Source organism: Haematobia irritans, chromosome 1 (genome assembly GCF_050003625.1).
Source record: "Haematobia irritans isolate KBUSLIRL chromosome 1, ASM5000362v1, whole genome shotgun sequence".
NCBI lineage: Eukaryota > Metazoa > Arthropoda > Insecta > Diptera > Muscidae > Haematobia > Haematobia irritans.
This window is the reverse complement of record NC_134397.1, coordinates 87157715-87177131: the sequence shown is the minus strand read 5'-3', so window position 1 is coordinate 87177131 and position 19417 is coordinate 87157715. Positions and strand designations below refer to the sequence as shown.

General features: G+C 36.6%; 2 protein-coding genes across 2 annotated transcripts in view; one reads left to right on the top strand and one right to left on the bottom strand.

Annotated features, from left to right (window-relative positions):
* Positions 1-14602, top strand: part of 5PtaseI (inositol polyphosphate-5-phosphatase A) — a 307223-nt gene extending 292621 nt beyond the window's left edge. Inside the window, exon 8 of the mRNA XM_075291078.1 lies at positions 14411-14602. Within this exon, the coding sequence (XP_075147193.1) occupies positions 14411-14416 (6 nt within the window). The 3' untranslated portion in view covers positions 14417-14602. The remainder of the gene's footprint in view (positions 1-14410) is intronic.
* The window catches only part of Alg-2 (Apoptosis-linked gene-2), a 79412-nt gene that overhangs the window by 4425 nt on the left and 55570 nt on the right, over positions 1-19417 (bottom strand). The gene's annotated exons all lie outside the window — the stretch shown is intronic.

The window sequence follows — 19417 nt, the reverse complement described above, 5'->3', positions numbered from 1 at the left end:
TTCGGATCTCTTCACAAAAATGATCCATGAGCAGAAAATTCCAAATGCTCACAAGATGTGGTACTTGAAAAACCACGTAATGGGCGAAGCAGCAAGCCTTATTGCGCACCTTGCCATAACAGAAGACAATTATCCCACGGCATGGCAATTGTTGGAACATCGTTATAACAATAAGAGGGTTATGGCAGCCACGGCAATCCAAAGGCTACTCGATCAACCCTCAGGTGCTGGATCTTTAAGTGCCCTCAAGCGATTACATGACACAACAAAACAATGTTTGGCAGCTCTCTCCAACATGGGACTCCAGACTTCGTCATGGGATCCACTTTTAATCCACCTCCTCGTTAAAAAGTTGGATAAAAGTGTTCATAGTCAATATGAACAAATGATCAAAAATCCGAAGGAACTGCAAACCATAAGCGACTTCCTATCGTTCTTGGAGAACTATTTTCATACTTTGGAAGCAATGGGTGTAAAGGAAAAAACCTCTATCAATAGCTCCAAAAATTGCGCCCTGACTTCCCAGCCAAGTCCTGAAAGCCGACATTGCATCATTTGTAAGAAGGACTTTCATCAATTATACCGATGCCAGGAATTCGCTCTACTCAGCACAAAACACCGCCTCAATCTTGTACTGGGACAGAAGTTATGTGTGAATTGCTTTAGCAGCAGACATTCCACGAAACAATGCTCGAATTTAGGCCGCTGCCAAAAATGTGGGAGAAAGCACCATACGCTCGTCCACCTTGAACAATCTCACACGCAACCCTCCAAATCCTCAGGTAGATCAATCAAGGAAGATCAAATGGAACACCCCAAACCACTAGAATCAGCAACAACTTCCAACCAATCCACTGCGGCTTCACTTATCACTACCCCATCCGTCATAGCTGAAAGCTTGGCCTTAAACTCTGAATCTCGAAGGCCCTATATTCTACTAGGAACCGCATTGGTCAAGATTAAGGCGAATGGTCTGGAAACCGAATGCAAAGCAATACTCGACTCGGGATCTCAAGTCAACCTAATTACGGAAAGATTAGTAGCACGACTCGGTCTACCAAGTAGACCAACGACTATGTCAATTAGTGGTATAGGAAGAAATCGGACCAAGGTTCAACACAGAGTGAACATTTCGCTCCAGTCAAGATATAACAATTTCTCATCACGCTTGGAGGCATTCGTACTTCCCCAAATAATTACTCCACAACCTGCTCAATTTATCCACATTGATAAATGGCTAATACCCAAGAATATAACGCTGGCAGACCCTACCTTCAACCGTCCAGGCAAAATCGACATCCTATTAGGCGCAGAATATTATCATCAGCTACTCGCTATCGGACAAATCCAACTAGGAGACAACCTTCCAATCTTGCAAAACACAACACTTGGGTGGATAGCATCAGGGAAGGTATCTGATCAACATTTGCAAACATCAATATGTGGAGTACTAACTGATGAAGATAGCATGAACCAGACAATCGAACGATTCTGGAAACTGGAAGAAGTCGATAATACACAGAAGCAATTATCGATATATGACGCACAGTGCGAAGCTCACTTTAATCAGCATACTGGACGTGACAAAGAAGGAAGATTCATCGTAAGGCTTCCATTTTGTGCCGAACCAAGCTCTTTAGGAGAGTCACACAGTCTCGCTTTTAACCGTTTCCTATCACTGGAACGGCGACTGTCCAAAGACATTACCTTAAAACAACAATATATACAGTTTATGAAGGAATACGAAGCACTAGGCCATATGACTAAAGTCAACATAGACAATGTGACAGGAACAAAATATTTTATTCCTCACCACTGTGTCCTACGACCTGAAAGCAGCACCACTAAACTCCGAGTAGTATTCGATGCTTCAACAAAAACATCCTCTGGAAAGTCACTGAACGATGTCTTATATACTGGCCCAACACTACAGAATGATCTGTTTGCTATTCTGCTACGCTTCAGATTGCCACGTTTCGTGTTTACCACAGACATAGAAAAAATGTTTCGCCAAATACTGATACATCCTAAAGACAGACCATATCAGATTATCCTGTGGCGGAACAATATCACCGAACCTATCAACTACTTCACATTAAATACCGTTACATACGGAACCCGACCAGCCCCCTATCTGGCAATTAGATGCTTGAAAGAAATAAGCAGGGAAAATAAGATGCATTTTCCTTTAGCAGCTAGTTTTTTGGAAAAGAACTTCTATGTGGATGATGGCCTGGGCGGAGCAGACAACTTGAATACAGCTTTGGAAATCCAGCGCCAACTGCAACAAGTCATGGCGCAATACGGATTTAATTTACGAAAGTGGAGTGCCAATCATATCCACCTGCTTCATAACATTCCGGAGTGCGACCAAGAAGTTAGCCTGGACTTCAGCACAGATGACACCAATTATACCAAAACTTTGGGATTGGCCTGGTTACCCAAAGCTGACCAACTTAAAGTAAAGGTCAACCTAGCGCCAATCAGGTCAGTGACCAAAAGGACGGTCACTTCAGATCTTGCACGTATTTTCGACCCCCTAGGTTTGTTATCTCCTGTAGTCGTCAGGGCGAAAATCTTTGTCCAAGAACTATGGAATCTAAATCTTTCATGGGATGAAGCCGTACCTTCAGAATTCGACTATCGATGGCGAAACTTTAGAGAGAGCCTCAAGTCACTTGAAACCTTTCCCGTTCACCGACATGTCTATAAGGGACATATTTCTCAAAACACTCAGCTCCACATCTTCAGCGACGCATCAGAAAAGGCATACGGGGCAGCAGTATACATTAGAACAATCTTACCGAATAAGATTATACTTGTAAACCTCCTTTGTGCGAAATCCCGAGTAGCACCCCTTAAACAACAAACGCTTCCAAGGCTAGAATTGTGCGCTGCACAGCTGGGAGCCAACTTGGCGGTTAAAGTTAAGAACGATTTAGATATGATGACAACACCCACTTACTACTGGACTGATTCCACAATAGTGTTAAATTGGATCAACTCAAGATCATCCTCCTTTCACACCTTTGTCGCTAATCGTATTGCTTCAATTCAAGACAACACGACTCCTGAACAATGGAGACACGTTAGTTCCAAAGATAACCCAGCAGACATCATATCTAGGGGATCAGACCCACATCAGTTGAAACAAACAACCCAATGGATGCTTGGACCATTCTTTCTTCACGGAGACGAGAAACATTGGCCTCCTGCGTTTCTTCCTTCTCCTGATTCGATTAGCACTGAACGAAAGCAGAACCTCCACAACCTAATGTTGGGCGCTGATGCAGAAAACTTATTGTACAAAATAAATCACAGGAATTCCTTGAAGACACTCCAACGAATTGTTGCTTATGTTCTGAGATTTATTAAAAATTCCAAAACCCGTAAAGAAAATCGACAAAACAGGCCAACTCTCACTCCCCTTGAACTTCACGATTCTCTTATTGTCATAGTTCGTATCGCACAGCATTCTAACTTCAAAGAAGACATTTTACAACTGGAGAAGCATAGAGAACTTAAAGGCTCAAGTTAAATCAAAGGTTTGTCGCCGTTTTTGGACGAACATACAGTTTTAAGAGTTGGAGGTAGACTAGAAGAATCGACTTTGAGTTTTAATGCCAAACATCCCATGCTTTTGCCATTCAATGACCCAATAAGTCGACTAATCTTCGAATCGTTGCATAAGGAAAATAAGCATTGCGGACCTACCGCACTCCTTGCTACGGTGAGACAACGCTTCTGGCCCATCAAAGGAAAGCATTTGGCTCGTGAAACTGTTCACAAATGTATTCAATGTGCAAGATCAAAACCAAAGCTTCTGAAACAAATTATGGGAAATTTGCCAGAAACAAGAGTAACGCCTGCAAGGCCCTTCATAAACGCAGGGGTAGATTATTGCGGACCAATCTGGGTACATTTCAAAACAAGAGGAAAACGACCTCAGAAAGCATATCTTGCGATATTTTGCTGCTTTTCAACAAAGGCCGTTCATCTAGAACTTGTAACGGACCTTACAACCGATGCCTTCATTGGGGCGTTGAAAAGATTCATTGGCCGAAGGGGCCATTGCCAAAACCTATATTGTGATAATGCTACCAACTTCGTGGGAGCAAAAAATCAACTCGCAGAGCTGTCAACCTCGTTATTCTCAACAACAGCTCAAGAAAAAATACAACGAGAATGCGCAACTAGAAGCATTACTTTCCACTTTATCCCTCCGCGATCTCCTCATTTCGGTGGACTTTGGGAAGCAGCTGTAAAATCCGCTAAAGGTCTTCTGATAAAGGAAATATCGAGTGCATCCTTGACTTATGAAGAAATGGAGACCATTGTCATAGAGGTTGAAGCGATACTAAACTCTAGGCCAATAGCACCACTACCAAATGATCCTAATGACGCCGCTGCACTGACTCCGGGCCATTTTTTGATTGGAGAACCTCTAACTGCTCAAGTAGACGTCACAGCCCAAGCAACATCATCAACTTTGGCAAAACGATGGGAGTTAGTATCCCGAATAAAACACCAATTCTGGAAAAGATGGTCCCAGGAATATCTCAATGAACTCCAGCAGCGTAATAAATGGCAAACTGCATCTCAAAATCTGCAATTGGGCACTATAGTCGCAATTAAAGGTAACTTGCCTGTCATGAACTGGCGACTTGGTAAAGTCATTGAAACTTATCCAGGGTCAGATGGTTTCGTCAGGGCAGCTGCAGTAAAAACCTCAAGCGGTATCATTAAGCGAGCCATTCACCTACTCGCTCCTCTCCCTCTAGAACAAACTAACGACGAAAAAGGAGATAATTCATTTCCGCTTAGCCGCAGCGCCGCATCTAGCGACAAAGACAATGGTTCACCACCTCCAAAACGTGCTAATCTTCCCACAACCAACATGCTAGTTATTCTAATCAATGGCTGTTTGCCACTGATGCACAGCTGAAATTAAGTACAGTCTGTAATGGTAAAAGCAACTATCAGCCTTTACAGGGTACTGGAATATTAACACTGCCAGCAGGTTGCACAATAAAAAATGAGATGATTACTATCAACAGCCACCAAACTATCACATCGACCCTACACCAGTCCATTTCATACAATGAGATGTCATTCTTCAATACACTACCTAACATGGAAAATATAACGCAAGCGTTCATTCACCGCTCAAGTTTCGAAGAAATAAATCGTTTGCAGGCAGAAGTGAAGGCACAACTACGTGAAATTCCATCAACCTCAAATTACCATGCAGTTCATAGCCTGATCGTTAGCTACTGTGGATTAGGACTTATTCTAATTGCTGTTGTGGTCCTACTAACAAAGTGCATTTTTAAGAAAAGGACCATATACCCACAGCCTGCTCCAAGATCAACATGGGACATTTCAGTAGACCCATCCTAAATAAAACCTACAAGGTAACCGGAATTAGCTTATACAAGCCTCTCAAAATTATTCACGACTCCCCTCGGGGCCGCAATATGTTTATTCTTCATGATTTTTTTTTATTTGTTTTGACAAAATAAAATAAATCTCCAATAGAATAAAATTAAAATCTGCTGCTCTTTTCATTCTTTCTATATTGCAGCCAATCCAAAGGTGGTAATTCATATGTCAGGTATTGAATGGCACGCGCAAGAACATTTCGCTTGCGTATGCTATTCAAGCTACCAGCCAAATAATATGAAACTCAACACCAGTCATTGGCTTCATATGGAAAAAGAATTTAACTGCAGCATAAGCAATTCCGGCAAATAATTCGACTATGTTATTTTTCTTTTACTTTTTGTTGTTATTACTACTTACTTGTATTTAGTATATAAGGCTGAATAAATTTAATAAAGATGATCACTACGATTAAACCTCTTGGTGTTTCAATTGGCGTGATTATATTCTTTCTTGGTGTACCACCGAGTAAAGAATTTTAAACTCCCCTTAACAGAAAGTTCTGGTGCACTACCAGGACTGTCATTAAACCATTTATTCTGGTGTACCACCAGAATATCCGCTGAGCAAACGCGCTCAAGCACTAACACAAGGTCTTCAAAATAGTGGTTTACAACTGTAATTTCATCTTCATTTGAGGTAAAACGCTTGCCAGCAAGGAATTTTTAGATTTGGGAACAAGTAAAAGTCACTGGGAGCTAAATCAGGAGAATAAGGTGGGTGGTCAAGCAACTCGTACTTTAATTCGTAGATTTTAGCCATTGTTAAAACACTCTTGTACGTTGTCTTGATGAAAAATTATTTTTTTGTGTTGTAAGCCGGGACGTTTTTCTCGAATTTGTACATTTAATTGATCCAAAAGGTTGCAATAGTACTCTGAATTTATTGTTTTACCCTTTTGCAGATAGTCAATCAATAAAATACCTTTGAAGTCCCAAAAAACCGTTGCCATAAACTTACCAGCCGATAGAATTGTTTTTGCCTTCTTTTTGGCACTTCCTCCAGCTTCAGTCCATTGTTTGGATTGTTCTTTTGTCTCTGGAGTATAGTGGTGTATCCATGTCTCATCAACAGTTATGAAACGACGCTTAAAATCCATTTTATTTCGCTTAAAACGATCTAAACAATCTTGAGATTGTTTATTGCTTGCTTGCGCTTTACACAAAATGCAGGACACTCACACAAGAGGTTTTAATTTATTCTTTTTCCTCCGGATCATGACAGCTCATACAATAGTCATTATACTTCGCGCCAATAATTTTTGCAAAATCGCCTATCAGGCAGCAACCCGTTATAGCAGATATCAGGAGTGATATTAGCATATCATGCACTTTGGCTACAATTTCTGTTGTTGTTGCTGTTTTTGGACGTCCACTACGTGGTTCATCTTCAATGCTTGTACAACCACGTTTAAATTCAGCAACCCACAGACATCAGCTGACATTGATTAACTTGGGCTTCTTGATTTCATCCTTGTTCCAAATGGTAAACGATGTGATTTTCCATAAATACAGGGCTCACAAACGTTTTGGTCCATTTTCACTTTAATACCAAGTTTAGCCTCAAGTTTCTTTTGAATGTGACGTTTGTCCTGATGTCCCCAAGGTTCGTGATACAATTGTAAAGTTTTATTAGATTCTACGTAATTGATTTCCTTTGACTTTGTCTATAGCGCAGCTAAAACAGAAAATAAATTTCTCTATATGCTTGGGACGTACCAAACATCGCTCAAGCTAATTTTATGGTATTTGTTATTTACTTTGGATTTTATCTCTATAGTACCTTTTCAAATTACGTCCAATAATTCTTTCCCAGCTGCTTTGATTTTACATGAATCGTTAAATTTTTCAAAAGTTTTGAACAGATTTATATTATTCGTAACATGACGAGTCGCGCCATTGTCTATCCACCAGTTATTTGGAAAATCGTCTTTAATAGTATTAACATCATCGCAAAATATTGGTAGAATTTGATGTGTTGCTTTCTTATCATCTGCATTTTTCTCTTTATTAGGCTTACCATCACCTATCCATTTTCGGCATTCACGCAACCAATGTCCTTTTTTCTTACAATAATTACAAACATAATCTTTTTCGACTTGAATGTTTCAATAATTCTGACCTCTTTTATTATTTAACATCGATGCCTCACCATTCTTTGCAACATCAGTACTCTTGAAATTTCTTCCATATATACAGATCTGAGCGGACATTTCTTAAAAAATCTTTCCTTCATTTTTCGTCAAAAGCATCCAACTTGATTTGAATGTGTCATACTGACTTGGCAAAATTTGAAGAATTTTACATACCAATAAAACTTTAGACAATTGATTTTCATGCCTTCCTTTTAGTCCATTATTCAACTCTACCCACAAGCTTTTTAATTTTGCAATATGCTAAGTAACTTCATTATTTGCATTCCAAGTAAACGAGAAGATATCGATACATATTTTGAACAATTGATCCTTTGATCTGGCTTCATAATGGATCTTCAATGATTCCCAAGCCTCAGAAGCAGTTTCCTTGTCCATGATCTTTTGGTACACTTCGTCACTTACCGCGCTTGCAATCATCGATTTGCTTTTCTGTAGAGGTCTGACAATTCCTTGAACTTCTTCTTCTCTTCGGCTGTTGCGTTACCTGGCGGAGGTGTTGGTTTTCTTAATCATCCACCTATTCGTGGTAATCCAACCAATAACGCATATTAGGCTTCCATATTGGATACAACGTTTCCTTCCGTTGAATTCTATTGCAGGGCTTCCTGGGCACATAAGCTTTTGTAGTTAAATTTTATTTTTTACTGAATAGAAAAAATCTATACACAAACTTCAAAATCATTTTCAAAACTACTACATCATATAATAAAATATACAACAACGCATAACACTTCCGCTAAGGCCAATAAGGAATGAATTTTTGTCTTTATCGGTTTTAATATTATTCAACGCCAACAAGTGATTTAGCCTATTTGCATACAGGCTACATATGCAACATGTGACTGCCATGTGTATTTTTTTATATAATATATATGTGTACACTGTTAGAAAAATATGTTTTTCATATGTTCCGATATAAACAAAATGTGTTTCGGGCAAAATTTTTAAACACAATATATTTAAGTGCAAACATGTAATGTTCCTAAACTAACACAAAATGTTTGGGACACATATGTTAATATGTTAGAATATATTATGTTTGGGGCATGAATGTTTCATAAAAATAATATGCGTGAATGTAAACATTTATAAATTTACAAATTTCGAGTAAACATATATAAAGGGTGATTCTTTTGAGGTTAGGATTTTCATGCATTAGTATTTGACAGATCACGTGGGATATCAGACATGGTGTCAAAGAGAAAGATGCTCAGTATGCTTTGACATTTCATCATGAATAGACTTACTAACGAGCAACGCTTGCAAATCATTGAATTTTATTACCAAAATCAGTGTTCGGTTCGAAATGTGTTTCGCGCTTTACGTCCGATTTATGGTCTACATAATCGACCAAGTGAGCAAACAATTAATGCGATTGTGACCAAGTTTCGCACTCATTTTACTTTATTGGACATTAAACCAACCACACGAATGCGTACAGAAGGGAATATTGCGTCTGTTTCTGAGAGTGTTGCTGAAGACCGTGAAATGTCGATTCGTCGCCGTTCGCAGCAATTGGGTTTGTGTTATTCGACCATATGGAAGATTTTACGCAAAGATCTTGGTGTAAAACAGTATAAAATACAGCTCGTGCAAGAACTGAAGCCGAACGATCTGCCACAACGTCGAATTTTCAGTGAATGGGCCCTAGAAAAGTTGGCAGAAAATCCGCTTTTTTATCGACAAATTTTGTTCAGCAATGAGGCTCATTTCTGGTTGAATGGCTACGTAAATAAGCAAAATTGCCGCATTTGGAGTGAAGAGCAACCAGAAGCCGTTCAAGAACTGCCCATGCATCCCGAAAAATGCACTGTTTGGTGTGGTTTGTACGCTGGTGGAATCATTGGACCGTATTTTTTCAAAGATGCTGTTGGACGCAACGTTACGGTGAATGGCGATCGCTATCGTTCGATGCTAACAAACTTTTTGTTGCCAAAAATGGAAGAACTGAACTTGGTTGACATGTGGTTTCAACAAGATGGCGCTACATGCCACACAGCTCGCGATTCTATGGCCATTTTGAGGGAAAACTTCGGAGAACAATTCATCTCAAGAAATGGACCGGTAAGTTGGCCACCAAGATCATGCGATTTGACGCCTTTAGACTATTTTTTGTGGGGCTACGTCAAGTCTAAAGTCTACAGAAATAAGCCAGCAACTATTCCAGCTTTGGAAGACAACATTTCCGAAGAAATTCGGGCTATTCCGGCCGAAATGCTCGAAAAAGTTGCCCAAAATTGGACTTTCCGAATGGACCACCTAAGACGCAGCCGCGGTCAACATTTAAATGAAATTATCTTCAAAAAGTAAATGTCATGGACCAATCTAACGTTTCAAATAAAGAACCGATGAGATTTTGTAAATTTTATGCGTTTTTTTAAAAAAAAAAGTTATCAAGCTCTTAACAAATCACCCTTTATGTTGTGATACTTTATTCAGAGAGCGACAGAGAGAGAGAGAGAGTTAGTATAGAGAAAGAAATAGAGATGGAAACCGGGAGTGTTTAATAAAAAGATATCAACATAACACAGCGAGAGAATGAAATGAGAGCAATTTCTGTGAAACCGCTTGTATGTTGTTTCGGAAAACTGTTTTATAATATGTCAAATATGTGATATGTTAAAAATATGTGAGGGAATGAACACAATCTTCTTTGGGGAATTCTTCCAAGCATATACTATTTTTGGACTCAAAATGCCTCCACACATATAATATGCTCACATAAAACAAACATATCAATGTTTCGGCGGTATCCAATAATATATGTGCTTCCTGCAAAATATGTTTGGAACATATGTTAGAGAAGCGATTTTTTTTGAGGGTGTACTGTTCTTAACAAACCTTTAACTCTTGCCTCGTCATCAGATGATATGTGCGAGAAATGAAACGCACGGCAGTTAAAAGCAGACTAAACTATTAATTCACTCATTGATGACCATACACGTAATGTAATGGCATATAATTGAAGAGAGACGAGACATATATTTATTTTACACATAATTATACGAGATTTTCTCAAAACCAAACCAATCGACGATCGTCAACTATTAACCTTCCTCTTTCCAATTCCTATCTATCATTTACTGACTTTGAAACCCATTCGCATAAATTAAAAGCAGACCACGTACCTGTTGCCTTCACCATAAACGCAGATTCTTTGAGACCGTTAAGTTATTTCCGAGTTTTAGAAACGTAAATTGGCAAAAATTCAAAACTTGTTTGGATTCTAAAATTTCCAATTCCGAGATACTGAACTGTGAATGTTTTTGGCATACAAGTTTTCGAGTATAAACATAAAAAATTTTACAATATACACATAAATTTATTTAGGCGTGAAGTATTTTTTACTAGCATCGTAATTAGAAATACAAATAAACATGAATTTTTATTAACGAATAATTTTGTACTTAATTTTTACCTTTAGGGCCGGTATTAAGTTGGCATTATCGCTCTAAAATGGCCATGTTTTCACGTTTACTTTTCTTTAGTAATTCATTTTAAAGAAAAAAAAATTTTTAGTTGTTGCTTTGGATCATTCCCCACCAAGTTTTAATACAATTAGCCAAAAAAAAACGTATAATGTTGTTCTGCTTTTAGAGATTCGAGTTTTGCTGCTAAACTGAAAATAATATTGGCGGCAAAACTCAAATTTAATGTCCGCTTTTATTTTTGAAAGTTTCCGCCAACTCCTCTTGGACTACTTACGAGAGCGGTTCGGAAACTTCTTAGCCTATCAATGAAAGAGAATAGTTAGTTTTTCAAAAATATTTTTATTTTTCAATATAATCTCCTGAAACTTCAATACACTTAGCCCAACGCTTTTCTATTAATTCTATCCCTTGATTATAATAGTTTTTCTCAAGTGGTTTACAACTGTAATTGCCTTCTTTGGGGCACTTCCTCCAGCTTCAGTCCATTGTTTGGATTGTTCTTTTGTCTCTGGAGTATAGTGGTGGATCCATGTCTCATCAACAGTTATGAAACGAAGCTTAAAACCCATTTTATTTTGTTCATTCTTATGCGTTTTTGATGGGTTTTACGGTACTCATCTTGCAGAAAGCTTTTTCATCTGTAGTTCTTCATGCAAATTTAAATGAACTTGATCATTTGAGATGCCCATGATATTAGCAATTTCACGCACTTTTATTCGTCGATCATTTAATACCATATCATGCACTTTGGCTACAATTTCTGTTGTTGTTGCTGTTTTTGGACGTCCACTACGTGATTCATCTTCAATGCTTGTACGACCACGTTTAAATTCAGCAACCCAATTTTTTACTGTTGCATATGAAGGAGCACTTTCACCTAACACATTCACCATATCATTATGAATTTCTTGTCCCGATAAACCTTTTTTATGTAAATTTTTAATGACAGCACGCATTTCTAATTTTTCCATTGTAAAAAAATTGCGGATGCGTCTTTTTTGAACACCTGTTTCTTTATGAAGGAGTTGCCAGATCGAAACAACATTTAACGTGTGTTCATAACAGAGATGGAAGTTTCCAAAACACTTAACTTTTTTCTGTTTATACCGCGTCATCAGATGATATGTGCGAGAAATGAAACGCACGGCAGTTAAAAGCAGACTAAACTATTAATTCACTCATTGATGACCATACACGTAATGTAATGGCATATAATTGAAGAGAGACGAGACATATATTTATTTTACACATAATTATACGAGATTTTCTCAAAACCAAACCAATCGACGATCGTCAACTATTAACCTTCCTCTTTCCAATTCCTATCTATCATTTACTGACTTTGAAACCCATTCGCATAAATTAAAAGCAGACCACGTACCTGTTGCCTTCACCATAAACGCAGATTCTTTGAGACCGTTAAGTTATTTCCGAGTTTTAGAAACGTAAATTGGCAAAAATTCAAAACTTGTTTGGATTCTAAAATTTCCAATTCCGAGATACTGAACTGTGAATGTTTTTGGCATACAAGTTTTCGAGTATAAACATAAAAAATTTTACAATATACACATAAATTTATTTAGGCGTGAAGTATTTTTTACTAGCATCGTAATTAGAAATACAAATAAACATGAATTTTTATTAACGAATAATTTTGTACTTAATTTTTACCTTTAGGGCCGGTATTAAGTTGGCATTATCGCTCTAAAATGGCCATGTTTTCACGTTTACTTTTCTTTAGTAATTCATTTTAAAGAAAAAAAAATTTTTAGTTGTTGCTTTGGATCATTCCCCACCAAGTTTTAATACAATTAGCCAAAAAAAAACGTATAATGTTGTTCTGCTTTTAGAGATTCGAGTTTTGCTGCTAAACTGAAAATAATATTGGCGGCAAAACTCAAATTTAATGTCCGCTTTTATTTTTGAAAGTTTCCGCCAACTCCTCTTGGACTACTTACGAGAGCGGTTCGGAAACTTCTTAGCCTATCAATGAAAGAGAATAGTTAGTTTTTCAAAAATATTTTTATTTTTCAATATAATCTCCTGAAACTTCAATACACTTAGCCCAACGCTTTTCTATTAATTCTATCCCTTGATTATAATAGTTTTTCTCAAGTGGTTTACAACTGTAATTGCATCTTCATTTGAGGCAAAACGCTTGCCAACACGGAATTTTTTTAGATTTGGGAACAAGTAAAAGTCACTGGGAGCTAAATCAGGAGAATAAGGTGGGCAGTCAAGCAACTCTTACTTTTATTCGTTGATTTTAGCCATTGTTAAAACACTCTTGTGCGCTGGTGCGTGGTCTTGATGAAAAATTATTTTTTTGTGTTGTAAGCAAAGACGTTTTTCTCGAATTTGTACATTTAATTGATCCAAAAGTTTGCAATAGTACTCTGAATTTATTGTTTTACCCTTTTGCAGATAGTCAATCAATAAAATACCTTTGATGTCCCAAAAATCGTTGCCATAACCTTACCAGCCAATTTAATTGTTTTTGCCTTCTTTGGGGCACTTCCTCCAGCTTCAGTCCATTGTTTGGATTGTTCTTTTGTCTCTGGAGTATAGTGGTGGATCCATGTCTCATCAACAGTTATGAAACGAAGCTTAAAACCCATTTTATTTTGTTCATTCTTATGCGTTTTTGATGGGTTTTACGGTACTCATCTTGCAGAAAGCTTTTTCATCTGTAGTTCTTCATGCAAATTTAAATGAACTTGATCATTTGAGATGCCCATGATATTAGCAATTTCACGCACTTTTATTCGTCGATCATTTAATACCATATCATGCACTTTGGCTACAATTTCTGTTGTTGTTGCTGTTTTTGGACGTCCACTACGTGATTCATCTTCAATGCTTGTACGACCACGTTTAAATTCAGCAACCCAATTTTTTACTGTTGCATATGAAGGAGCACTTTCACCTAACACATTCACCATATCATTATGAATTTCTTGTCCCGATAAACCTTTTTTATGTAAATTTTTAATGACAGCACGCATTTCTAATTTTTCCATTGTAAAAAAATTGCGGATGCGTCTTTTTTGAACACCTGTTTCTTTATGAAGGAGTTGCCAGATCGAAACAACATTTAACGTGTGTTCATAACAGAGATGGAAGTTTCCAAAACACTTAACTTTTTTCTGTTTATACCGCGCTTTTTGTGCTAGGCTAAGAAGTTGTGCTAGAAGGAGAAGTTCACCACTGTGGTATCACAATGGACTGAATAGTCTAAGTGAGCCTGATACATCGGGCTGCCACATAACCTAACCTAACCTAACCTAGGCTAAGAAGTTTCCGAACTGCCCTCGTAATATTAAAGTTTATTATTTTCAAACATGTATTTCTATATATATTCCATGCATTTTACATTTTTCAGTTTTAAAGGAGCGTCAATGGATTGGGCCGACGTATGTGTAAGTAGAGGCAAACTTACTATTTAAGGCAACAAGACATCGAAAAGTTGAATTCCACTGAGCTGCTTGCTTCATGGTCCAAATTTTCTGCTGACTTGGTAAATAAAAATACATATATGTCTTTATATTTTGTATTTTATTATTTATTTTTTATATTTCTATTATTTGTTATATATTTGTTTTTATTAAAAATGTATTTTGTACTTGAATCATTTACAGATATTATAAATATATGTATTTACTTTTTCACCTAGATGTATTATATGTATTATGTATTGTGCTATTTTACGTCATTTTCTTTTCATTAAAAAAGTATGTATTGATATAAACAAATAATAAAAAATATTTTAAAAATATATGAAACAATGTTTATTTTATGGGTACATGGTTAGTAAAAATCACACTAAAATCAAGCGCTTATAAAATAACATTGAATACCGTTCGGGATTAAATCAAGCATAGTGGGATTATATTCAAGAATAAAAACGATCGATCCAAGCCTTGATTCCGCTTAAAACAAGTTTTGGCTCAAGTTAAGCGCTAATTGGGTTTAATACAAGCTTAAATGCGATTTGAATTAAGTACAGGTTAGGATTAAATAGAGCTCCATTAGGCTTGAATCAAGCACTTTCCGTACTTAAAGGAAGCACAAACGCAATTGAAATTTTTTAAAATGAAGAAATCCGTACTTAATATTTTCGGGATTGAATTAAGAATTTCGCACTTGGATTTAGAAAAACCGCACTTACCGTACTTTTAACACCGCTACGGCTTGAATCAAGTAAACTTTTCTCTATTAATTTTTTTGAATTAACTTTTCGAGGCTTGTTGCCTTAAATAGTAAGTTTGCCTCTACTTACACATCCGTCGGCCTAATCCATTGACGCTCCTTTAAAACTGAAAAATGTAAAATGCATGGAATATATATAGAAATACATGTTTGAAAATAATAAACTTTAATATTACTTACCTTTTAAATATTGTATGCACTTCCATTTTTTAAATATTTATAAAATTATCTTCCTTCTCACTTTCTTGTGAGGAGACAATAAATAGTTAGCTGTCAATTATGATCAAAGCACACAATAATACTAAAAGAATTTGGCAAACAAAATGCAAGCGGAGCCAAAAAACACAAGCTCGAAATCAATCACACACATACACATTCACAATACTTCATAGATACATGCGAACAATAAACCAAAAACCTTTACATATTCTGTATTCTGATTTGATATGACTCATAAAGGAATTTCAAGTTAAAGTTTTCTTATATTAAGCCGTAGTCGGCTTAAGATAGCAGACGAAATGCAAGCCAAACAACAACACTAAAAGCCAAACATTAAATTGAAAATTCTCTGTATGTAAGAAAAAACAGTTTTCGGCGGTTGAAAATCCATGAGAGTAATTGGGAGACCAATCTTTATTTTGCGCTCTCATTAGCTAACTCTCACAGACGAATTAAGTAAAAAATTTCTTATTTTAACTCAAAACAAGCTTAAATCAGTCCATTTCAAAAATAACTTTTTTTATTGAAAAAATAAAAATTTTGTAACAAACGAATTTTTTTGGTGATAAAAGTGTATACTTTTCGAAGCAATTCAAAAAACTCTAAAAAAAAGAAAAACTTTTTCGGTACACGTTTTCCAAACGTGTTTTTCTTTGTGTGTATGTTCTCTTAGCTTAAATATAAATAGTAGAGGTCTGCATCGAATAACTTTTCACTACATGTATGCAATTCGCTGTCGAATATAGTACATACACTGTCTTTCTCTCAGAGCGCAAGTAGTGAAGTGAAGAGAACACTTGCTTGTCAAATACAACCAAGTACTTATCCGAAACAATATGTGTTCCGAAAAAAAGGAACAATAAAAATGTAAGTACTTGAGAAAAAGTACAACATGGACTCTCTTCACTTCACGTGGTACCACAAGTATTTCTCAGTTATATGCGAAGCAAAACTTTCCATTATTATTAATCATAGATATGTATGTATATCACATATTTCATATATCTATGTATGTCACACACTTACCTTAACGTTTGCCGTTCTTTATAACAAACCAAAACATATATTATTGAGAGTAACTGTTTTTTTATATTTCTGAAACTGCACGTGGTACATGGAGTACTCTATGAAGTTTTGTTTTCGCAACATACTCGACGTGATCACTCTGAGTACACTTCAATAAGAGAGAAAGAGGAATATGTGTTTGTTGGTAGTGAAGACATCAGAGTAGCAACAAGAAGTTACTCGTGGCTTTTGGTGTTCATCAAAATGTGTACCAATAGTTTTGCGACTCTCTTAAATAGATGTACTCATGTAGCAAGTACACGTGTACTCTGCATTTACAAATAGAATTGTGCAGACCTCTAATAAATAGCTTAATTCAAAGCAGAAAATTTAACTCCATTGATACGCACTTTGTTTTTCGTCGAGATTTAACAGGTATACATATGTTTGTTTTCATGTATAATTTTGATTATTTTGGAAAAAGTAATCGCGAAAATAAAGTGATTTTCAACTCGAAAACAGAGTACTGGCCTTACCAAACAGATGTCTATATTATCAATCGTGTTTTGCGGTTGCCGGTATGCTGGCGTTTAGCGCTGCTACTGCTCGCCGAACGTGGGAAGGTTCTTTCCAACAAGACGGAAGATGGCAGGCACAGCGACAAAACAAAATTCATACCGGACTTTAGACAAAAAAGGTTCAAAAAAGAAAACAGACCCGAAACGAAAAGGAGAACACTTTCAGGTATCAGTTACAGTGTTTATATGGTTTGTACATTGGTATTATGTCTTTTTAAACCATTCGACCCTTAAGATGTCTGTGGGCAACTTTTTGTGTTTTGAGACTCATTGTCAGCGTTGTTTTTGTTCATAAAACCCCTACGGAAAATGGAATAACCACAGGACCGGTACAGGACTAGTCCCTGGTGTGTATGGACTAGTCCTAGTTCTTGTCAAAATGTGTGGAAGGGACGGGCACTTTAACATGGGTTTGTCATTGACGGGGTAAATTTAAACTTTAGGACACGTCTTGGACAAATTCCTAAGGACGCGTCGTGGGACAATATACACGCAAAGAAAAAAAAAACGTTTGGAAAACGTGTACCGAAAACGTTTTTCTTTTGTTAGAGTTTTTTGAATTGCTTCGAAAATTTTAAACTTTTATCACCAAAAAAATTCGTTTGTTACAAAATTTTTATTTTTTCAATAAAAAAAGTTATTTTTGAAACAGCAACACAGTCCATTTCGTTTATATCAAATACTATTCTTTTCTGACTTTAGGTCTTTAATAAGACACATTTTACAGTTCAAAATTTAATATACTACAATGTAATGTTGAACATTTTTTCGGAATTTTCCGGACATATCTGGAATATATGTAAAAAAAAAAAAAAAACTTTGGTCGAAGCAGGGATCGAACCCACAACACTTGGCATGCAAGCCGGACGTAGCAACCACTGATTCACGGTGCCAAACTAAATGTTTGTTTCTTTTAAATAAACTTTGTTTATTCGGTTCGTGGGCGCCGCAAGCTATGCTATCTAAATATAACTTATATGGATATTTATCTATTGATGACCATAACAGGTACATAGCTCAGTGGTTAGTGTGTTGGCTTACAAAGTGCATGGTCCGCGGTTCGGTTCTCCGTCCAGGCGAAAGGTAAAAAAAAAAAAATTAAAAATTTATAAAATCGTGTAATTTCTTCTACATTGTTGGTATTACAAGAAAAGGTGTTAAGAACTAAAAAACCTCGTGGATGTGAGAAAGATGTGAGGGAAAATGCAATTAGCAAGAAAACAATGTTTTTTTTGGAGTTCGTCTTTATGAAATTGTTTTTACATCCTGGAAAAGAATAAACGTTTATCACAAAAAGTATATACTTTTCTTCCAAATACACTTCCTTACAGCGAAAAGCAAATGAGAAACGAACTTTGTTTGTCTAAAATTTCGTTTGGGAGGAAAGAATTATTTTTTTGCGTGTAGCAGGAGCACCCCATAGACAGGTCCTCAGGAAATCTGCCATATATCGGTCTTCTTGGCAACATACCTGTGGATTTGCACGAATATTGGCGCTTTATTAAACTTTGTTTTTTTAAACTGCCGGTTGAAATGGCTTGGGTTAAAAAAAAAAATAACAAACAAAACATGTTCGAGAATCACGCGTGATTCACGTGAAGCCGTAAATGACATTTAAGATAAATCTCGCGAATGTGCGTGAACGGGACTAAACAAAAATGTGTCGTGCATGAGTAAAAATCAAATTGTGTTCGTGATTGTGAGTGAGTAAAATTTCTCCGAAATCAAGCTCACGGTAAAAATTCACGTTCACGATCCATCGCACAGTCACGATAAAATTCACATTCACGATTAAATTCGTGTTCACGATAAAGTACATCTTCACAATAAAATTCTCACTAACGATAAAACAGAGACACAAAAAATCACACTCACGAACAAATTCGCTTTCACGATTAAATTCAAGCTCACCGATTTTAATCACGCTTAAGGTTTCAATAGCGCCCATTGTTTGATTGTGCATCATATTTTAATTGTGCTAATGGTTCCGTTGTATGTTATGAACGTATTTACTCATCAGTAATTGCAACGAGTGATGAGATTTGTCTTGAAACACAAGAATTTTCGTGAATGTTATTGCTGTGTTACGAATATTGTCGTGAATCAAGAATATTGTCATGAGTTGCGAAAAATTTCGCGAATTGCGAGAATTTTATTGAGCCTCCAAAAATTGTCGTGTCCGAAAATATTCGTGAATCACGAGATATGTCGTGAATTACGAAAATTGTCGTGAATCGTGCGGCAGCGTGTGGTGTAAACGTTGTTCGTGCGTGAGCACGATAATATCGTTTCATTTACTTAGGATCGCAATAAAATCATTTAACTAGCTGATAAGAGCGCATGTGTGATGTGTGTGTACTTGGGATCTTAATGTAACA